The sequence below is a fragment of the Lithobates pipiens genome, unplaced genomic scaffold (assembly GCF_037356315.1).
Source record: "Lithobates pipiens isolate NorthernLeopardFrog02 unplaced genomic scaffold, aLitPip1_a1.2 Scaffold_24, whole genome shotgun sequence".
Lineage (NCBI taxonomy): Eukaryota > Metazoa > Chordata > Amphibia > Anura > Ranidae > Lithobates > Lithobates pipiens.
In genome coordinates, this window is record NW_027507786.1 from 3,238,249 (window position 1) to 3,262,001 (window position 23,753).

The 23,753-nt window shown below is 46.6% G+C and overlaps 1 protein-coding gene across 1 annotated transcript in view; it reads right to left on the reverse strand.

Annotated features, from left to right (window-relative positions):
- Positions 1–23,753, reverse strand: part of HSD17B12 (hydroxysteroid 17-beta dehydrogenase 12) — a 186,993-nt gene that overhangs the window by 69,187 nt on the left and 94,053 nt on the right. The window contains exons 4-5 of the mRNA XM_077453521.1: positions 21,565–21,675; positions 9,571–9,635 (exon numbers count right to left, since the gene is read on the reverse strand). Of these exons, the coding sequence (XP_077309647.1) occupies positions 9,571–9,635; positions 21,565–21,675 (176 nt within the window). The remainder of the gene's footprint in view (positions 1–9,570; positions 9,636–21,564; positions 21,676–23,753) is intronic.

The window sequence follows — 23,753 nt, forward strand, 5'->3', positions numbered from 1 at the left end:
GAGAGAGAGAGAGAGATCGAGACAGAGAGAGAGAGAGAGAGATCGAGACAGAGAGAGAGAGAGATCGAGACAGAGAGAGAGAGATATCGAGACAGAGAGAGAGAGAGAGATATCGAGACAGAGAGAGATATCGAGACAGAGAGAGAGAGAGAGATATCGAGACAGAGAGAGAGAGAGAGATATCGAGACAGAGAGAGAGAGAGAGATATCGAGACAGAGAGAGAGAGAGAGATATCGAGACAGAGAGAGAGAGAGAGATATCGAGACAGAGAGAGAGAGAGAGATATCGAGACAGAGAGAGAGAGAGAGATATCGAGACAGAGAGAGAGAGAGAGAGATATCGAGACAGAGAGAGAGAGAGAGAGATATCGAGACAGAGAGAGAGAGAGAGAGATATCGAGACAGAGAGAGATATCGAGACAGAGAGAGATATCGAGACAGAGAGAGATATCGAGACAGAGAGAGATATCGAGACAGAGAGAGATATCGAGACAGAGAGAGATATCGAGACAGAGAGAGATATCGAGACAGAGAGAGATATCGAGACAGAGAGAGATATCGAGACAGAGAGAGATATCGAGACAGAGAGAGATATCGAGAGAGAGAGAGATATCGAGAGAGAGAGAGATATCGAGAGAGAGAGAGATATCGAGAGAGAGAGAGATATCGAGAGAGAGAGAGATATCGAGAGAGAGAGAGATATCGAGAGAGAGAGAGATATCGAGAGAGAGAGAGATATCGAGAGAGAGAGAGATATCGAGAGAGAGAGAGATATCGAGAGAGAGAGAGATATCGAGAGAGAGAGAGATATCGAGAGAGAGAGAGATATCGAGAGAGAGAGAGATATCGAGAGAGATAGATATCGAGAGAGAGAGAGATATCGAGACATAGAGAGAGATATCGAGACATAGAGAGAGATATCGAGACATAGAGAGAGAGAGATATTGAGACATAGAGAGAGATATCGAGACATAGAGAGAGAGAGATATTGAGACAGAGAGAGAGAGAGAGAGAGAGATATCGAGAGAGAGAGATATCGAGAGGGAGAGAGAGATATCGAGAGAGAGATATCGAGAGACATAGAGAGACAGAGAGAGAGAGAGAGACAGAGAGATATCGAGACACAGAGAGAGAGAGAGATATCGAGACACAGAGAGAGAGAGAGATATCGAGACACAGAGAGAGAGAGATCGAGACAGAGACAGAGAGAGAGATCGAGACAGAGACAGAGAGATCGAGACAGAGACAGAGAGAGAGATCGAGACAGAGACCGAGAGAGAGATCGAGACAGAGACAGAGAGAGAGATCGAGACAGAGAGAGAGAGATCGAGACAGAGAGAGAGAGAGAGAGAGAGAGAGAGATCGAGACAGAGATCGAGACAGAGAGAGAGAGAGATCGAGACAGAGAGAGAGAGAGATCGAGACAGAGAGAGAGATCGAGACAGAGAGAGAGATCGAGACAGAGAGAGAGATCGAGACAGAGAGAGAGAGACAGAGAGATCGAGACAGAGAGATCGAGACAGAGAGATCGAGACAGAGAGATCGAGACAGAGAGATCGAGACAGAGAGATCGAGACAGAGAGATCGAGACAGAGAGATCGAGACAGAGAGATCGAGACAGAGAGATCGAGACAGAGAGATCGAGACAGAGAGATCGAGACAGAGAGATCGAGACAGAGAGATCGAGACAGAGAGATCGAGACAGAGAGATCGAGACAGAGAGAGATCGAGAAAGAGAGAGAGATCGAGACAGAGAGAGAGAGATCGAGACAGAGAGAGAGAGAGATCGAGACAGAGAGATCGAGACAGAGAGAGAGAGAGATCGAGACAGAGAGAGAGAGAGATCGAGACAGAGAGATCGAGACAGAGAGATCGAGAGAGAGAGATCGAGACAGAGAGAGAGAGATCGAGACAGAGAGAGAGAGATCGAGACAGAGAGAGATCGAGACAGAGAGAGAGAGAGAGATCGAGACAGAGACAGAGAGAGAGATCGAGACAGAGACAGAGAGAGAGATCGAGACAGAGACAGAGAGAGAGATCGAGACAGAGAGAGAGAGATCGAGACAGAGAGAGAGAGAGAGAGAGAGAGAGAGAGATCGAGACAGAGATCGAGACAGAGAGAGAGAGAGATCGAGACAGAGAGAGAGATCGAGACAGAGAGAGAGATCGAGACAGAGAGAGAGATCGAGACAGAGAGAGAGAGATCGAGACAGAGAGAGAGAGATCGAGACAGAGAGAGAGAGAGAGAGATCGAGACAGAGAGAGAGAGAGAGAGATCGAGACAGAGAGAGAGAGAGAGAGAGATCGAGACAGAGAGAGAGAGAGAGAGAGATCGAGACAGAGAGAGAGAGAGAGAGATCGAGACAGAGAGAGAGAGAGAGAGATCGAGACAGAGAGAGAGAGAGAGAGATCGAGACAGAGAGAGAGAGAGATCGAGACAGAGAGAGAGAGAGAGAGATCGAGACAGAGAGAGAGAGAGATAGATCGAGACAGAGAGAGAGAGAGATAGATCGAGACAGAGAGAGATAGATCGAGACAGAGAGAGATATCGAGACAGAGAGAGATATCGAGACAGAGAGAGATATCGAGACAGAGAGAGATATCGAGACAGAGAGAGATATCGAGACAGAGAGAGATATCGAGACAGAGAGAGATATCGAGACAGAGAGAGATATCGAGAGAGAGAGAGATATCGAGAGAGAGAGAGATATCGAGAGAGAGAGAGATATCGAGAGAGAGAGAGATATCGAGAGAGAGAGAGATATCGAGAGAGAGAGAGATATCGAGACATAGAGAGAGATATCGAGACATAGAGAGAGATATCGAGACATAGAGAGAGATATCGAGACATAGAGAGAGAGAGATATTGAGACAGAGAGAGAGAGAGAGAGAGAGATATCGAGAGAGAGAGATATCGAGAGGGAGAGAGAGATATCGAGAGATATCGAGAGAGAGAGAGAGATGGAGAGAGAGATAGAGAGAGAGAGAGATATCGAGAGACATAGAGAGACAGAGAGAGAGAGAGAGACAGAGAGATATCGAGACACAGAGAGAGAGAGAGATATCGAGACACAGAGAGAGAGAGAGAGATCGAGACAGACAGAGAGAGAGAGATCGAGACAGACAGAGAGAGAGAGAGATCGACAGAGAGAGAGAGATCGACAGAGAGAGAGAGATCGACAGAGAGAGAGAGATCGACAGAGAGAGAGAGAGATCGACAGAGAGAGAGAGACAGAGACAGAGAGACAGAGACAGAGACAGAGACAGAGACAGAGACAGAGACAGAGAGAGAGACAGACAGACAGAGATCGAGACAGAGAGACAGAGAGAGAGAGAGATCGAGACAGAGAGACAGAGAGAGAGAGAGACCGAGAGAGAGAGACCGAGAGAGAGAGATCGAGAGAGAGAGATCGAGAGAGAGAGATCGAGAGAGAGAGATCGAGAGAGAGAGATCGAGAGAGAGAGATCGAGAGAGAGAGAGAGAGACAGAGAGAGAGAGAGAAGAGAGAGAGAGAGAGAGAGATCGAGACAGAGAGAGAGAGAGAGAGAGATCGAGACAGAGAGAGAGAGAGAGAGATCGAGACAGAGAGAGAGAGAGAGAGATCGAGGACAGAGAGAGAGAGAGAGAGATCGAGACAGAGAGATCGAGACAGAGAGAGAGAGAGATATCGAGACAGAGAGAGAGAGAGATATCGAGACAGAGAGAGAGAGAGATATCGAGACAGAGAGAGATATCGAGACAGAGAGAGATATCGAGACAGAGAGAGATATCGAGACAGAGAGAGATATCGAGACAGAGAGAGATATCGAGACAGAGAGAGATATCGAGACAGAGAGAGATATCGAGACAGAGAGAGATATCGAGACAGAGAGAGATATCGAGACAGAGAGAGATATCGAGACAGAGAGAGATATCGAGACAGAGAGAGATATCGAGACAGAGAGAGATATCGAGACAGAGAGAGATATCGAGAGAGAGAGAGATATCGAGAGAGAGAGAGATATCGAGAGAGAGAGAGATATCGAGACATAGAGAGAGATATCGAGACATAGAGAGAGATATCGAGACATAGAGAGAGATATCGAGACATAGAGAGAGAGAGATATTGAGACAGAGAGAGAGAGAGAGAGAGAGATATCGAGAGAGAGAGATATCGAGAGGGAGAGAGAGATATCGAGAGATATCGAGAGAGAGAGAGAGATGGAGAGAGAGATAGAGAGAGAGAGATATCGAGAGACATAGAGAGACAGAGAGAGAGAGAGAGACAGAGAGATATCGAGACACAGAGAGAGAGAGAGATATCGAGACACAGAGAGAGAGAGAGAGATATCGAGACACAGAGAGAGAGAGAGAGAGATCGAGACACAGAGAGAGAGAGAGAGAGATCGAGACAGACAGAGAGAGAGAGATCGAGACAGACAGAGAGAGAGAGATCGAGACAGACAGAGAGAGAGAGATCGAGACAGACAGAGAGAGAGAGATCGAGACAGACAGAGAGAGAGAGAGATCGAGACAGACAGAGAGAGAGAGAGATCGAGACAGACAGAGAGAGAGAGAGAGAGATCGAGACAGACAGAGAGAGAGAGAGAGAGATCGAGACAGACAGAGAGAGAGAGAGATCGAGACAGACAGAGAGAGAGAGAGATCGAGACAGACAGAGAGAGAGAGATCGAGACAGACAGAGAGAGAGAGAGATCGACAGAGAGAGAGAGATCGACAGAGAGAGAGAGAGACAGAGAGAGAGAGACAGAGACAGAGACAGAGAGAGAGAGAGAGAGAGAGAGACAGACAGAGAGAGATCGAGACAGAGAGACAGAGAGAGAGAGAGAGAGAGAGAGATCGAGACAGAGAGACAGAGAGAGAGAGAGATCGAGAGAGAGAGATCGAGAGAGAGAGATCGAGAGAGAGAGATCGAGAGAGAGAGATCGAGAGAGAGAGATCGAGAGAGAGAGATCGAGAGAGAGAGATCGAGAGAGAGAGATCGAGACAGAGAGATCGAGACAGAGAGATCGAGACAGAGAGATCGAGACAGAGAGATCGAGACAGAGAGATCGAGACAGAGAGATCGAGACAGAGAGATCGAGACAGAGAGAGAGGGATCGAGACAGACAGAGAGGGATCGAGACAGACAGAGAGAGAGGGATCGAGACAGACAGAGAGAGAGGGATCGAGACAGACAGAGAGAGAGGGATCGAGACAGACAGAGAGAGAGGGATCGAGACAGACAGAGAGAGAGAGATGGAGACAGACAGAGAGAGAGAGATGGAGACAGAGAGAGAGAGAGAGAGAGATGGAGACAGAGAGAGAGAGAGAGAGAGATGGAGACAGAGAGAGAGAGAGAGAGAGATGGAGACAGAGAGAGAGAGAGATGGAGACAGAGAGAGAGAGAGATCGAGACAGAGAGAGAGAGAGAGAGAGAGATCGAGACAGAGAGAGAGAGAGAGAGAGAGAGACAGAGAGAGAGAGAGAGAGAGAGAGAGAGAGAGAGAGAGAGAGAGATGGAGACAGAGAGAGAGAGAGATCGAGACGGAGACAGAGAGAGAGAGAGATCGAGACAGAGAGAGAGAGAGAGAGAGAGAGAGACAGAGAGAGAGAGAGAGAGAGACACAGAGACAGAGAGAGAGAGATCGAGACAGAGAGAGAGAGATCGAGACAGAGAGAGAGAGAGATCGAGACAGACAGAGAGAGAGATCGAGACAGACAGAGAGAGAGATCGAGACAGACAGAGAGAGAGAGATCGAGACAGACAGAGAGAGAGAGATCGAGACAGACAGAGAGAGAGAGATCGAGACAGACAGAGAGAGAGAGATCGAGACAGACAGAGAGAGAGAGAGATCGAGACAGACAGAGAGAGAGAGAGATTGAGACAGAGAGATCGAGACAGAGAGATCGAGACAGAGAGACAGAGAGATCGAGACAGAGAGACAGAGAGATCGAGACAGAGAGACAGAGAGATCGAGACAGAGAGACAGAGAGACAGAGAGACAGAGAGACAGAGAGACAGAGAGACAGAGAGACAGAGAGACAGAGAGACAGAGAGACAGAGAGATCGAGACAGAGAGATCGAGACAGAGAGATCGAGACAGAGAGATCGAGACAGAGAGAGAGAGAGAGATCGAGAGAGAGAGAGATCGAGAAAGAGAGAGAGAGAGATCGAGACAGAGAGAGAGAGAGATTGAGACAGAGAGAGAGAGAGATCGAGACAGAGACAGAGAGAGAGAGAGAGATCGAGACAGAGACAGAGAGAGAGAGAGAGATCGAGACAGACAGAGAGAGAGAGATCGAGACAGACAGACAGAGAGAGAGAGAGAGAGAGAGAGAGAGAGAGAGATCGAGACAGAGAGAGAGAGAGATATGGAGAGAGAGAGATATGGAGAGAGAGAGATATGGAGAGAGAGAGATATGGAGAGAGAGAGATATGGAGAGAGAGAGATATGGAGAGAGAGAGATATGGAGAGAGAGAGATATGGAGAGAGAGAGATATGGAGAGAGAGAGATATGGAGAGAGAGAGCGATATCGAGAGAGAGAGAGATATCGAGAGAGAGAGAGATATCGAGAGAGAGAGAGCTATCGAGAGAGAGAGAGAGCTATCGAGAGAGAGAGAGAGATATCGAGAGAGAGATATCGAGAGATATGGAGAGAGAGAGAGAGATATCGAGAGACATAGAGAGACATAGAGAGACAGAGACAGAGAGAGACAGAGAGAGATATCGAGACAGAGAGAGAGAGATATCGAGACAGAGAGACAGAGAGAGATATCGAGACAGAGAGAGATATCGAGACAGAGAGAGATATCGAGACAGAGAGAGATATCGAGACAGAGAGAGATATCGAGACAGAGAGAGATATCGAGACAGAGAGAGATATCGAGACAGAGAGAGATATCGAGACAGAGAGAGATATCGAGACAGAGAGAGATATCGAGACAGAGAGAGATATCGAGACAGAGAGAGATATCGAGAGATATGGAGAGAGAGAGATATGGAGAGAGAGAGATATGGAGAGAGAGATATCGAGAGACATAGAGAGACAGAGAGAGAGAGACAGAGAGAGAGAGACAGAGAGAGAGACAGAGAGAGAGAGACAGACAGAGATATCGAGAGACATAGAGAGACAGAGAGAGAGAGAGAGAGAGACAGAGAGAGAGAGAGAGAGATATCGAGACAGAGAGAGAGAGAGAGAGAGAGAGAGAGATATCGAGACAGAGAGAGAGAGAGAGATATCGAGACAGAGAGAGAGAGAGAGATATCGAGACAGAGAGAGAGAGAGAGACAGAAAGAGAGAGAGAGATATCGAGACAGAGAGAGATATCGAGACAGAGAGAGATATCGAGACAGAGAGAGATATCGAGACAGAGAGAGATATCGAGACAGAGAGAGATATCGAGAGAGAGAGATATCGAGAGAGAGAGAGATATCGAGAGAGAGAGAGATATCGAGAGAGAGAGAGAGATATCGAGAGAGAGAGATATCGAGAGAGAGAGATATCGAGAGAGAGAGAGAGAGATATCGAGAGAGAGAGAGAGATAGAGAGAGAGATATCGAGAGAGAGAGAGAGATATCGAGACATAGAGAGAGAGAGATATCGAGAGAGAGAGATATCGAGAGAGAGAGAGAGATATCGAGAGAGAGAGAGAGAGAGAGAGAGAGAGAGAGAGAGAGAGAGAGAGATAGAGAGAGAGAGATATCGAGAGACATAGAGAGAGAGAGATATCGAGAGACATAGAGAGACAGAGAGAGAGAGAGACAGAGAGAGACAGAGAGAGAGAGATATCGAGACAGAGAGAGAGAGAGAGAGAGATATCGAGACAGAGAGAGAGATATCGAGACAGAGAGAGAGAGAGAGATATCGAGACATAGAGAGAGAGAGAGATATCAAGACATAGAGAGAGAGAGAGAGAGATATCGAGACATAGAGAGAGAGAGAGAGAGAGAGAGAGAGAGAGATATCGAGACATAGAGAGAGAGAGAGATATCGAGACAGAGAGAGAGAGAGAGAGATCGAGAGAGATATCGAGACATAGAGAGAGAGAGATATCGAGAGAGAGAGAGAGAGAGAGAGAGAGAGAGAGATCGAGAGAGAGAGAGAGATATCGAGACATAGAGAGAGAGAGAGAGATCGAGAGAGAGAGATAGAGACATAGAGAGAGAGAGAGAGAGAGAGATATCGAGACAGAGAGAGAGAGATATCGAGACATAGAGAGAGAGAGATATCGAGACATAGAGAGAGAGAGATATCGAGACATAGAGAGAGAGAGATATCGAGACATAGAGAGAGAGAGAGATATCGAGACAGAGAGATATCGAGACATAGAGAGAGAGAGATATCGAGACATAGAGAGAGATATCGAGACATAGAGAGAGATATCGAGACATAGAGAGAGAGCGATATCGAGACATAGAGAGAGAGATAGAGAGATATCAAGACAGAGAGAGAGAGAGAGAGATATCGAGACAGAGAGAGAGAGAGAGATATCGAGACAGAGAGAGAGAGAGAGATATCGAGACATAGAGAGAGAAACTTATCGAGACAGAAAGAGATAGAGACAGAGAGAGAGAGAGAGAGATATCGAGACAGAGAGAGAGAGAGAGATATCGCGATTGCTATGCTGTGCAAGGAAATGCACAGGAATCCTAGTGTGAACCAGGGCTGAATGTCCCTTTAAATAGCTCCAAACTTTTTTACTTCACTAACAAATGGGTGCGAGGTATAAAGTGTATGTAGCCTCAGATACATAAAGTATACAGCGCTGTGTTCCAGCAATGGAATGAGGACTTCCCATCTCACTCCCGGGAACAAAATTGAGTCGGGCTGAACACTGCTAAGCCATGCGTGAGAAGATTTGTGTCTGTGAATACCAAAGCTTCCTCTGATTGGCTGAGGTGGACGGGTGATATCACAATCACCAGCCAAAAAGGGGAAACTTCTTGTGGACAGCTGAGCAGTGCCCAGCCTAACTCAATTTTGTGCCGGGAGTGGGACAGGAAGTCCCCGTCACACTGCTGGGAACACAGCGCCATATACGTGGCTCTTAAAAACTAGTTGCAGGGGTCTCAAACTGCCAGCCCTCCGGCTGTTGCAAAACTACAAGTCTCATGAGACATTGCAAGGCTGACAGATAGAAGGATGACTCCTACAGGCAGAGGCATGATGGGACTTGTACTTTTGCAACAGCTGGAGGGCCCGCCAGTTTGAGACCCCTGAAAAGGGACATTAAATGTGGAGTTAGGCTTCAGCCCACAGGAAACAGCTGCAGTGAAAGGTAGTAAAGGAGAAACTCTCCACCTACCCTATCACATGCAGACCCTCTGAGCCCTGGAGCTCAGAATATTAGCAGCGAGACTATCACTATAAACATGTATTAGAAATACATATTTAGGCCACAGGAAGATATAATTCTGCACATTTCACAATTGCTGTCCCTTTAAATCACAGGGGTTGCTTTATCAGGGATGCAATCAATGAGGTGCATTTTGTGTCCGGTCTTCCAGAGTCATAAACACAAGTCTTGGTTACACATTACTCTGTAGAGAAAGACGTCATCTCTACTGCGATTACCGGTACTCACGTTATCCAGGTCCGGGATGTCAAGGAAATACTCTGGATACTCGTATGAAACTCCCACATTGTTTACTGCAAAAAGAAGAAGAGGATGTTATGTATCGGTCTGTTCTGCGTCACCTTACAGACGTATCTTCTGTGTTAGGCAAGAGGTAAAATGTTGGGTTACATGTATATTTCAGCCTGAGAAAGGGTGCAATGCCCCTGGAATCTCACTGTTCATATGACAAGTATTGTGACTCTTTTAAAACCATCTTAGTCCTTGGATTAGGTTTGATCGGAGAGTACTTTGGCAAATGCACGCAGTCCCTGAATGCAGCCTGGCCAGGGCCGGGGCAAGCTTTTACATCTCCATAAACCTCGATTATGTGCAATGATTGGGGCGGGTACATGCAGAATGCTGCTTACAAAAAAAAAAAAAGTGCAATGCGTTTTCTGAAGCAAGGTGAGCGCAATTAAAATGAGTTAAAAGGGTCTTAAAATATAGACACATAGAAATGGGTGTCAAACCAAAAAGGTGAAAGAGTCCAAAGTGTTTAACTCTTTATGATTCTACCACATAAAAAAAACACCAACACATTTCAGGTGGAAACTCCCACCCTTCATCAGGGCTTACAAAAAAAATAAAATAAAGACGTGAAAGGAAACGATATTGCCCTGTACACACGGTCGGACTTTCCGACAACAAAATCCGTCTGATTTTTTTTCGACGGATTTTGGCCCAAACTTGTCGGAAAATCTGATCGTTCAGAACGCGGTGACGTACAACACGTATACGGGACTATAAAGCGGGCAGTAGCCAATAGCTTTCGTCTCGTAATTTATTCTGGGCATGCGTGGCACTTTGTCCGTCGGAATTGTCTCTACACGATCGGAATTTAAACCATCGGATTTTGTTGTCGGAAAATTTTAGATCCTGCTCTCAAACTGTGTGTTGGAAATTCCGATTGAAAAAGTCCGATGCAGCCCACACGCGATTGGACAACAAGATTTTTTTTACATTTTCCGTCGGAAACTCCGACCGTGTGTACAGGGCATAACGGAAGGGATCTAGATGTGGTCTGAGATGAACCCTTGTCTGGACCGCAATTATGCACTGCCACAGACCAAAGTCCTTATTGCATTGTTTTTTTTGCAAACCTCCAATGAAAGGTGGGGGGGATCAGAAAAAAAATATTGATGTTTTTTGTGATTGAATTACGAACAATCAAGAGCATCTTTGATTCTTTCACACTGTATGGCGTCAGCTTCTTTAGGCTGGGCTCACAGCAGGGGTCCGGTGCATCCTGGTTCACCGTTTCAGGTCCAATTTCAGCCCGAATTTTGGGCTGAATTCGGACCTGAAACGGACCAAAAGACGCAATGCGTCACGCTTCCCAAGGATGTAATAATGAAACTACGTCAAGGCGAGTCTTGGTCACGTTGATTCCAGTCCCTCTAGTTGTTCCGCGCTGGACGGTGGAACGCACGCCAGCTACAAGGGTGACCTGCGAGGCACCATCTAATCACCTGACACGCTCACAGCCCCAGTGCCGGGTTAAGGCACCGTTCATGTAAGCAGCCATTTTTTTTTTTATCACTTTTTAAATAAACAGGATTATGCTATTGGTTCCTTTTATTATATTTCTTTACATATCCCATCTAGGATCTTTGCGGAGGAGGGGTTTTTGCATCCATAGTCTTCGTCATTGCAGCAAGCAATATCTTGCTAAAAGCGTATTTGACCTGTTTTTTTAACTAAAGGGGTCACTACCATCTGGTAAGCAGAATCCATTTATAGAGCACTTTGGGTGTATTGTTCTCAGTCGGTGAAGGAATATCCACTATTTCTATTTCTAATGCCGCGTACACGCGATCGGAATTCTTGTCGGAAAAAGCTCTGATGGTTTTCCCGACGGAATTCGGCTCAAGCTGTCTTGCCTACACACGGTCACATCAAATTCCGATCATTTATAGCGTGGTGACGTACAACATGTGAGACGTGACTAGAAAAAGGAAGTTCAATAGTCAGTAGCCAAATAGCTTCTGTCTCGTAGTTGAATCTGAGCATGCGTGATTTTTGGCGTGTCGGAATTGCATACACACGATCGGAATTACAGATAGAAAGTTTTTCCGTCGGGAAAATTGAGAACATGCTATCAATTTTTGGCTGGAGGAAATTCGGACAGCTAAATTCCAATGGAGCATACACACGGTCGCATTTTGCGATGAAAAGCTCTCATCGGTCTTTTTCTGGCCGGAATTCCGATCGTGTGTACGCGGCATTAGAAGATTTCAACACAGAAGAGATATTTGTGCTTGGGACTTTGATTGATTGACAGCTCTTTGGTTCATCTATTGTTTCACCATTTGTGTTTATCGCTATTTATGTATTTTTATCAATGGCACTTTGCACTTTATCTTGCAATTTAATGTACTTGTTTTAGGTATTTGAACAATCTTTGAGCAACCTTTGCACATTATAATTCCTTATTGGAGCGCCCCCTACACCCAATCTCACCGAGATGAACCCTGGTCTGGACTGCAATCAAGCACTGCCACTGACCAAAGTCCTTATTGCATTGTTATGCAAATCTTAAAGGGGTTGTAAAGGTAAACATTCTATGCATTAACGTGAAAAAACAACTGACAGTGCCGCCCCCCCCCCCCCCGTTTTACTTACCTGACCCCTCGAAAGTCCCGCGTTCGCTACCGACATCCTCTTCGCCACTCAGCCTGGCCGTTGATTGGCTAGAGTGGATGTATTGAACGCAGAGCAGCCATTGGCTCGCGCTGCGGTCAATCAAATCCAATGACAAGGCACGCCGGGGGGGCGGGGCCGAGTGATACAGTAAGCGGCTATAGTCATCTGCTGTATCACGAGATCGCGCCCGTAAGCACTTCTCACCATGCGAGGGAGCTCGCATGAACGTGAGAAGTACTTGCGGCGGGAAGCCGAGACAGCCGCCGAAGGGACCCCAGAAGACCAGGTTCGGGGCCACTCTGTGCCGAGCTGCACAGTGGAGGTAAGTATAACATGTTTGTTATTTAAAAAAAAAAATTCCTTTACAATCCCTTTAATGAAAGGTGGGGGGGGGCTCTGAAAAGCAATTGATGTTTTTTGTGATTGAATTACAATCAAGAGCATCCGATTCTGTCACACTGTATGGTGTCTGCTTCTTTAGGCTGGGCTCACATATGAGCTGCATGCGGCTCACAGCGGAGAGGGTCAGGTGCGTCCTGGTCCACTGTTTCAGGTCTGATTTCAGCCTGAATTTGGACCTAAAATGGACAAAAAGACGCACCCGGACCCACTGTGGAGATATGTGAACCGGCTCCATAGAGACGGTCAAACTCTCCTGCTATTCGCAATAGAGAAATCTGCATCCAATTCGCAAAGGTGTGAACCCAGCCTTAGGTCTAAACATTGGGGTTGATTTACTAAAGACAAATAGAATTTGCACTTTGCAAGTGCAGTTGCTCCAGAGCTTAGTAAATAAGGTAAAACTTCACTGTGCAAAGAATACCCAATCACATGAATGGAAATAAAAAAAAAAATGCATTTTTGCTTGCACATGATTGGATGATGGAAGTCAGCAGAGCTTCTGCTTATTTACTAATTTACAAAGAGCAACTGCTCTTTGCAAAGTGCATGATATATTTACCCTTTAGTAAATCCACCCCATTGTGTTATTCCTGAGTACCTATCGAAGGAGGCCTGTTTGGGATCTGCCTTACTACAGTTAGAGAGCTCGTTTTAATACATTCCTGCATTCAATCATTTGAAAAAAGCCTTGCAATCCCAAAGCCTTTTAAATATTTCCCTGTGGCAATCAAGAGAACAGTCAAAATCACATGACCAGAATCTTCTCCAAGGCAGCAGAGAAAACTCTGACATACCCCAGGCATCACACCACGGCCTGCATTTTATGAATGGCCTGTAAGGTGCAGAGTAATAATGTGGGGTATAGCGGAGAACACATCGTGGTTAATTTACTAAAACTGGAGAGTGCAAAATGGGTGCAGCTGTGCATGGCAGCCAATCAGCTTTTAACTTCAGCATGTTCAAATAATCTTTGACAAAGCAAGCTGGAAGCTGATTGGTTTCTATGCAGAACTACACCAGATTTTGCACTCTCCAGTTGTAGTAAATCAACCCCAAAGTGGTATTCGTTCTTCAATATAAATAGGTCCCTGTACCAGGTATGCCCTATAAATACAGCAGGTTGACTTTAAAGTGCTTGTAAAGCCTAATGCCGCTTACAGACGACCGGACTTTGCGGCAGAATAGGTCCCACAGTTTTGCCGACGGACTTTCCGAATGAACGGACTTGGCCACACACAATCACACCAAAGTCCGACGGATTTGAACGTGATGACGTACGACCGGACTAGAATAAGGAAGTTCATAGCCAGTAGCCAATAGCTGCCCTCGCGTCAGTTTTCGTCCATCGGACTACATACAGACGAGCGGATTTCTCCATAGGAACTGGGTCCAGCGGAGTTCCTATGGAGAAACGTGTTCTATTTCTAAAGTCCGTCAGATTTTTGGACAGAAAAGGTCAGATGGAGCCCACACACGATGGAATTGTCCGACAGATTCGTTCCGTCAGACCTTTGCTGTTGAAAAGTCCGGTCGTGTGTACGCAGCATAAGGCTCGGTTTAAACTGGGGGGACCTGTCAGGCGACTTTGGCCACCTAACAAGTTGTGCTCCATTCAGTGCAATGGAACCGTTCTAATCGGAGCGATTTAGAGAAAGGTTCCTGTACTACTTGGGAGGGGGGACTTTGGAGCGGTTTGCATTGACTTCTATTACAGAAATTGTTTGCAAGCCATGCTAAAGTCGCGCTGTGTGGGGCGGCTTCAGAGTCGGACCACTTTGGAGCCGCTCCAGTGTGAACCGAGACTTACAGAAAAAGATTCTCCCCCCTTTTTCTTACCAGAGCCCGATCTGATCCAGCGATGAACGCGAGCGCAGCGGCTCCAGCTGCTGTCTCTCTCTTCATTGGACAGATTGATAGCAGCAGGAGCCATTGGCTAGTAGTAGTAATAGCTGCATGTTAAAGCCTTTGTTACCCCAGCACTTCATATTCCTGATCTGTGCCTGCTGCACCATGTACTTGTAGGAGAAAGTCTCCTGTTCTCTTTGTACTGTGTCCTTTATGGGAAATCCCCAGTGTTCCTGCCAGTCCTTTTACGTTCCTATTAAAAACTGACCACATTAAGCAGGAGGGTAAAGTGTGGTCAGTTCTCTAGCCATGCTGGGAACTCAGCCTGCTCTCCTTCAATGATCAGACTTGTTCTGACACGTCCCTACTGCACAGCCATTCACTGGGAAGCTCAGTGTGCTGCTGCTTCTCCTCCTCCCCCCAGCTCTTATGCAGCTGAGAACAGAAGGAATGTGATCACTTATAAAAAAGGGAAAATAAATCCAGTAACAGGGATGAGGTGCCGTATTCATTGAGGTTCTTCCAGCCACCTCCCCCCCCCCCCTTTCTCCATTTTCAGGGGGAAAAAAAGGTATTTATAATGTCTTTTAAATCTATACAAAAATGTTTTGCCTTTCATTTTTATTTTGAACTCAATGCGTTATTTTACAAGGTGATGGTTTACAAGTGGTTGTAAGGGCAGATTTTTTTTTTTTTTTTTTTAAATCTTAGTGCATTCTAAGCATTAAGATAAAAACCTTCTGTGTGCAGCAGCCCCCACCCCCCCTCCCCTCAGCTGCCACCTGAGGTCCATCTCTAGATCAGAGGTGCCAGTGCCCGGGGGCCACATGTGGCCTGTGGAGCCCTCTAATGTGGCCCTGGACCTCCTGCTCTAAGATGGCAGGTTGGCAAGCCCAGATCACAGGTTGCTGTCCCGCCATCCCAGAACAGCAGTTTTGTGAATGAAGCCGCTGGTAGTGCAAGCAAGTGGCTGCGGAGCAGAGCCACATAAGCCAATGCTTTCTGTATAGTGCCCGCTTCTGTCACAGGCGGAGTGATACCAAATGCACTCCACGTAGGACAGCAACAGCCAGCGATACCAGAATGGAAGACGGTTATTAAAGGTAAGTTTACTACTAAATTCACAGTATATATGGATATATCTGTTTTGCAGTGGTTACTGGGCTGCTTTCAAACTGATCCACAGGTGCAGTGCAGCTGCGGGTTACCTGCATTGGGCCATAGACTTCTGTTATTACCTGCGGGTTTGTTGCGCCTTCAGAAAGTGCGCCAAACCTGCAGTCTATAATAGAAGTTTATGGGCACAGTGCAGCTAACCTGCTGAAAATCCACAGGTTCACTACGCTGCACCTGCGGTTTGGGCAAATCGCAGCGCATCAGTGTGAAAGCAGGCTTAGGCCCCTTTCACACGATTGGTCTGACCCAATCAGACTTACTATTCACCTCTATGGAGCAGCAGATGTAAACGGACTTGTGTCTGTTTACACTTGCCTATCTAAAAAAAATAGAAAGGGATCTGCCCCTTCTATCTGGGCGTATCGGATTGGATCAGGGGGCCCATAGAGTAGGCCCGGTCATCCTCCGGCTCTACTCATTGTGGCCCGCGACCAGTTACTAATTCGCTTAAGTGGCCCTCGCTCTTTAAACGGTTGGCCACCCCTGATCTAGATCAAGCGATGTTGCACAAGAGACTCGGTTATCCAGGACTCCTCTCCTCATTGGCTGAGACAGCAGAGCTGCGTCATTGGCTCCCGCTGCAGTCAATCAAAATCAGTGAGCCAATGAGGAGAGAAAGGGGGTGGGGTTGTGTCTGAATTGACACAGGGAGCCATGACTTGGCTCAGGTGCCCCCATAGCAAGCTGCTTGCTATGGGGGCACTAAACAGGAGAAAGGGGCCAGGGGAGTTGGCAGGGGGACCTGAGAAGAGGTGGATCGGGGGCTGCTCTGTGCAAAACCATTGCACAGAGCAGGCAAGTATAAACAGGTTTGTTATTTTTAACAAAAAAAAAAAAAAAAACAGACAAGACTTTAGTATCACTAACACTAACAATATATATGAAAGCGATTACTGCTTGTAGCTGATCTGTCAGACAAACAATCTTTTGTACAAAAGATCTTTCTGTAGATGTTACAATTTCTTTCACGTGGAAAGTCACATTTGTTCCAATAACTCCATGCAGTGCCATACTGGGGCGGCACAGTGGTGTAGTGGGTCACACTCTTGCCTAGCAGTAAAAAGGGTCGCTGGTTCGAATCCCAACCACGACACTACCTGCCTGGAGTTTGCCTGTCCTCCCTGTGCCTGTGTGGGTTTCCTCCGGGTCCTCCGGTTTCCTCCCACACTCCAAAAAAGACATGCTGGTAGGTTACTAAATTGGCCATAGTATATGAATGTGAGCTAGGGATATTAGATTAGCTCCTTGAGGCTGGGTTCACACTGCTGCGGGGGGAGATCCGGATGTGATTCGCACAGCAAATCACATCCGATCTCCGTAGCACTGCGAGTTCAGCCATACAGATAGTATGGCTGAACTCGCAGCTGTCCCGCAGCAAACTCGCACAGGACCCTTTTTTGGGTCCGCAACGGAATCGGATCGCATGGGGGTTCACACCATGCGATCCGATTCCTGTGCGAGTCGGCAGATCGCACTGCGATATGCCGACGGATCTGGGGGTGTCATTAACATAACATTGACACCCCCAGCCGTCCGCATAGGGCAGTGTGAACTGCCGGCGGGAGGTGAGCGATGCGGGAAAACGCCGCGGATTCGCGGCGTTCCCGCATCGCAATAGTGTGAACCTAGCCTGAGGGTAGGGATTGATGTGAATGTACAATCTAAAAGTACCTTAAGGCTAGGTTCACACTATTGCGATGCGGGAACGCCGCGAATCCGCGGCGTTTTCCCGCATCGCTCACCTCCCGCCGGCAGTTCACACTGCCCTATGCGGACGGCTGGGGGTGTCAATGTTATGTTAATGACACCCCCAGATCCGTCGGCATATCGCAGTGCGATCTGCCGACTCGCACAGGAATCGGATCGCATGGTGTGAACCCCCATGCGATCCGATTCCGTTGCGGACCCAAAAAAGGGTCCTGTGCGAGTTTGCTGCGGGACAGCTGCGAGTTCAGCCATACTATCTGTATGGCTGAACTCGCAGTGCTACGGAGATCGGATGTGATTTGCTGTGCGAATCACATCCGGTTCTCCCCCCGCAGCGGTGTGAACCCAGCCTAAATAATAATATAACAAAAGAATACTTCTAGGTACAAAAATGGAAAAAAACAGACCAATGAAAAGACTTTGTCTAAAAAAAAAAAAAAAAAAAAAAATGAATAGACAAATGAACACTTCGCTCAAAGGTGTTTTTTTTTTTTTTTTTTTTTGAGGTCTGTGGGTATCCTAATGTACACATTTGGCATCCACTGTACAAGCACACACTGGCCACTAGATGGCAGTAATTGCTCGGAAGAAGAGCGGTGGTTTTTCCGCAGAATGAAAACACTTCCTGCTAGATCATCTAAACTCAACTGGATGATTCCCCAAAGCTGTCTATAGAATAAGTGCACAGACACAAAACCTACAGACGGGGTTTCTGGAGGTTTTGGCTTGTGAACAAAAAAAAAAAAAAAAAACGACTGATTTTCTGTGGAGCCAAACCCCCTCCCCCCTCCCCGAAACGGTGGGTGATGTATGTCTAACGGTCCATTTTGGTGCAAACTTCAAAACCAGCTCCACTTAGCACAAAATTCCTCGATCACCCACTGGCGTTAAAGTGCTAATAACCCAAAAGCCAACATGTATTATATCGCAGCTTACCAATTCCTAGATGTTATGGCTGCATTGTTTTTTTTTTGTTTGTTTCTTTTTTAGGCTTTCTTGCTTTGATTTTCACCTAGGGATCTGGCCAATAAGTCTGTTTTAGCACAGAACAAGCTACTCTGCAGATGCAACAGTTAGAGTGTTGAGACAAACCCCTTACCACTGGCAGGGGTGCTTACAATAATCCGCTTTTATTCATGTAAACTTTTAACCCAAAGGGAAAAAAAAAGTAACTGCTTATAAAGTGTTAGCTGGGGTTTGGCTTCAATTTGTTAGTGTATCCAAATCTGCCAACACTTTCTTCGCTACAGATTAACAAAAATGTAAAGTTTTTTTAAAAATAACAAACACGTTATACTTACCTGCTCTGTGCAAGGATTTTACACAAAGCGGCCCTGATCCTCCTTTTCTTGGGTCCCACCGGTGGCGCTCCTGGCTTCTCTTCAGCAAGTGCCCCCACTGAGAGTGCTCCCGAGTCCTGCTGCTGCATCCATTGACACAGACAGCAGGACTCGGCCCCACCCCCCGGCTCCCATGTCACTGGATTTGATAGAAGCAGAAGCCATTGGCTCCCTTGCTGTCAATCAATCTATCCAATGAGGACCCGAGACAGCGGCTGGAGCTGCTGGGCTCCTCACTGGAACAACCGGGTTCAGATAAGAAAAAAAAAAGGGGGGGTATGGGGGGCAGCTGCAGCACAGATTTTTCACCTTAATGCATTCAGTGCATTAAGGTAAAAAAAAAAAAAAAACCTGAGACTTTACAATCCCTTTAATCCTCGCTATGTTCCAGTTTATGTTGGGACCACCACAGTTGAACTGGGTTTCCTGTTCGATTGGTGACTTGAAGCATCCTATGGAGCCACCCTTGCATAAAGGAACTAAAGTTGCATCTCTCCCTACACTGTGTGCATCAACAGGAACACACAGCCCTGTAGCCTGAGACTGCACTGTCCACCCTTTTCCTGTGAAGATCGGAAGTTCATGGAAGCAGCACTGAAAGACCAGGAGTCTGCAGAATTGAAAGTTGTAATGCCGCGTACACACCATCGGAATTTCGACCAGAAAAAGACTGATGAGAGCTTTTCATTGGAAAATGCGACCGTGTGTATGCTCTATCGGAGTTTAGCATGTTCTCAATCTTCCCGACGGAAAAACTTTCTATCGGTAATCCCGATCGTGTGTATGCAATTCCAACACGCCAAAAATCACGCATGCTCAGATTCAACTACGAGACAGAAGCTATTGGCTACTGGGTATTGAACTTCCTTTTTCTAGTCATGTCGTACGTGTTGTACGTCACGCGTTATAAATGATCGGAATTTGATGTGACCGTGTGTAGGCAAGACAGTTTGAGCCGAATTCCGTCGAAATTCCGTCGGGAAAACCATCAGAGCTTTTTCCGACGAGAATTCCGATCGTGTGTACGCGGCATAAAAATTTTAAGAAATGGTTTCCTGGGGAATTTTTATTTTATTTGACTCAACATGTACTAAAAAAAAAAAAAAAAAAAATAAAAAAAAAATTATTTTAAGGATTTAATATTACCTACTTAAGCCTGCAATGCACTACAGATGGGTGGCCGATGTAGACAAATAGACGTTCCCATGCACTTCCCCGGCTGACACCCGCTAGCCTGATAGGTTCCACCGATGGGCACTGCTTGAGGTGGCACTGATGGGGCTGCGCAGATGGGCACTACCGAGGTGGTACCTATAAGCTATACTGATGAGGCTGCTCTGATTATCAGTGTAAATGTGTGCTGTCACAGGATGGCCAGTTATAGGCTTGCCTTTCCCCACACAGTGACAGTGATTAGGAAAGGAAATGCCAATAGCTGGCATTTGTTTACATGGGATCAACTGTGATTGGACACAGCGGATCACATGGTAAAGGGCCCCCTGTGATTGTCACTTTACCTCGATCTGTGATCAGCTGTGTCCAAACGACACAGAGTGCGCCCCATGCATGCAGAGTTCTGGGAGAGCATCAATAGACTATTATACAGCATTTTTTATTTTTTTATATAAATAACATGCACTGGAGAGCTTAGTGTTCTATATCAGCGGGAACTATAGAAGAAAAAAGCTGTTATATTTAGAGCAGGTTAGGCGGATTGGGGAGCAGACAGGCAGGGAGGGGAGGGGGGAGGAGGACAGAGGGAGACACAGGAGAGCAGGCTGCGGATGACAGAGGCACGTGCTCTGACCAAGAGAAATTGGGGGTGTTTGGTCAGCTTTAGCGATCCATATAAGGTGTGTCAGTTTTGTGCGAGAAAGTTAGCATAAGATACACCAGACATTTATACCAACACTGTATCCTGGCCCAGGCCTAGGGCAGAAATTTGAAGGGGGGCAGCACCGACAGAGTCCCCGTCGGCTTGGGCAGAGAGGCGGATTCGTTTATCGCCCCCATAAGGCATCCTCACCGTTTCCATTCTGTGGGGGGGGGGGGGGGGGGGTGAGACGTCGCTTCTCATTTTGACTGTCCTATCATCCTGGACCACAAACCTTCCTCACTGTGCTATATGTTTTCTGCTGCACCATTGGCATGGTTATATCTTCTTAGTCCTCTCCATAAAATTATCTGACATCTGTGCTTAAAGTAGAACTATAGGCAACGCTTTTTTTAAATTTTGGATAGAATAAGGGAGAGTTATAGCCCCCCGTCAGTTTGTTTTATACCATCTCTGTCCTATTGCAGAGATTTCCCATCACTTCCTACCCCATAGCCAAACAGGAAGTGAGAGGAAATCTATGCAAATTAAGGGAATCCATTGCCTGACCCCCATACCCCACACGCCCTCAGAACTAGTGTCCCCACTAGAAAATTTCAGGGCGGGTCTTAAAGCGGAGTTCCACCCAAAAATGGAACTTCCGCTTTTTGGAATCCTCCCCCCTCCGGTGTCACATTTGGCACCTTTCAGGGGGGTGGAGGGAACAGATACCTGTATAATACAGGTATTTGCTCCCACTTCCGGGCATAGATCACAGCGGTGATCGCAGTGACCTACACCACGTCCGGCACCTACATATATATTTTATTTTTTTGGCAGAACTCCGCTTTAAAAAGCAAGGGGTGTGGCCTTGACCGGAAGGGGTGGGTCATATTTAAATTAAATTAGAGGGTGCACAAGTTTAGTCAGGCCTAGGGCAGCACAAAACCTAAATACACTGCTGATGTATACCCTCAGCCCAGTTGGGCCTCATGTAACCCAATTTTTATAACATACAGCCCCAGTTTTACTTACCAAGGACTCCGATCTCTAGACTTTTCAGTCCCACCTCAATGCGCTCGTAGATCTCTGCAGGTTTTCCAAAATCTGCCGCAATTACTTTGGTTTCCACTTTAAACTTTTCTCCTAAGGATAAAAAAACAAAACAAAAAAAAAAACATATAAATGGTTGTGATATATTAAATCAGAGCTAGAAGGTGTATATAAGATTTCAGACAGGAGTCAGAGGAGATGATCTCAGAGATATTTGTCTTCTGTAAGGATATGCAGGTCTTTACATAACGTATACAGTTAATTAAATCAGAATTTCAGTAAAAAAACCACAAAGATAAGAAAGAATAGCCCAATACAAGCTAAGACGATATCAGCATTTGTGGCAATATTTACCTTCAATTCACAGATTTTCCCCCCGCAGTACATTATTCTAGATGTCCTCCAGTCTGATGGCCAGCACCATTCAACCCACTTCCTGAGTCCAGGAGGTCCTGGACCTGCCCCCTCCCCCCAGCCTGTGACTGGATGATGAAAGCAGAACTGGCACAGTGATGAGCTCATCTCTCTGTCACTCTGCTTTCTGCTCCTATCAGCATACTATGAATGGGTTGGGTTCCTTGCAATTTTGCCTTCTCTCACAATTCAGTCTGGAGTTTTGTCAGATTCGGCGACACGTCAGCTTTCGTAATGGAAGTCCCCACACACACCGTGACCCCATCAGAGCCTCCCCCCCCACACCACACACACAGTGTCCCCATCAGAGGCCCCACACACACTGTGTCCCTATCAGAGGCCCCACACCACACACACACACACACACCGTGTCCCCATCAGAGGCCCCACACACTGTGTCCCCATCAGAGCCCCCCCCCCCCCCCACACCACACACACACTGTGTCCCCATCAGAGGCCCCACACACACTGTGTCCCCATCAGAGGCCCCACACACACACACACACACACACACACTGTGTCCCCATCGGAGCCCACACACACACACACACACACACACACACACACACACACACACACACACACACACACACACACACACACACACACACACACACACACACACACACGCATGCACATTTGTGTCCTCCTAAGAGCCCTCTTCCACATTTGTGTCCCCCTCCCCGCACCTTTGTGTCCCCATCAGAGAAGTACAACCTCCCCAGCATATCAGTGCAGATCTGCTGCACCTCCCAGCTCCCGCTCAGCTGTTACACAGGCAAACTGTATACAAAATTACAGTGGGAGCCGGGAGGCAATGGTTGCCGGGACGCCAGTGGTCCTAGCAACTGACAACACGGTGAGGGGCCGGGTTGGGCAGGCTTTGTCGGGTTGCGGGACCTGCGCTGCCTACTGACAGAGGTTTGAGCAGAGGCTGACCCTACAATAAATCTGAGGACTCAAGCTACGGGTCAGAAAAAAAAAAAAAACGGGCCATACTTTGGAGACCCCTGTACTAAACAATAGGAACCAAACTGATGGATCTGGATGGAATTAGGCTTTAACCTGAAAAAAATAATTAAAAAAAATTCTATGTATATATATATATATATATATATATATATATATATATATATATATATATATAGTGTGTGTGTGTGTGTGTACATATACATACATAAATACACACACACACACACACATATATATATATATATATATATATATATATATGTGTGACGCCACATCTTTCATTTCTTTTATATTTATATTTCATACCCTCCATCAGATACCGGGGTGTATTTTTAGAACGTGAAATTAAGAATCGGGTTGCTATGAACGATGCCTCCACCCATCCTCTCCCCCGCAAACCTAATCCATTGATTGAAATCGCTTCATCAAGCAAGAGCATCCTATGCTGCAGCCTGAAGTCACGATACAGGCACATGAATCGGCTGGGAAGCGTGCCTCCCCTCCCTGAACATGCATCGGCATCTCTTTTTTATGAAAGGCAGAAAGAAAAAAACAAAACAAAAGAAAAAAGAAAAAAACTTAAGGGTGGAGAATAGCTGGTGATTTTCCTATAGATTTGTCTTAGTATGGAGGCCATGCGAGGACAGACAGGCCACGTCTCTGCTGCTCTGTAACACCCATCGCCCATTATTCCCATCAGAAAGGTTTTCCTTTTCTGAAGAACAAATGCCAGTCATTATTTTATTGGGGATGGCGAGAGGGGGGGGGGGGGGGGTGTTAGCGAT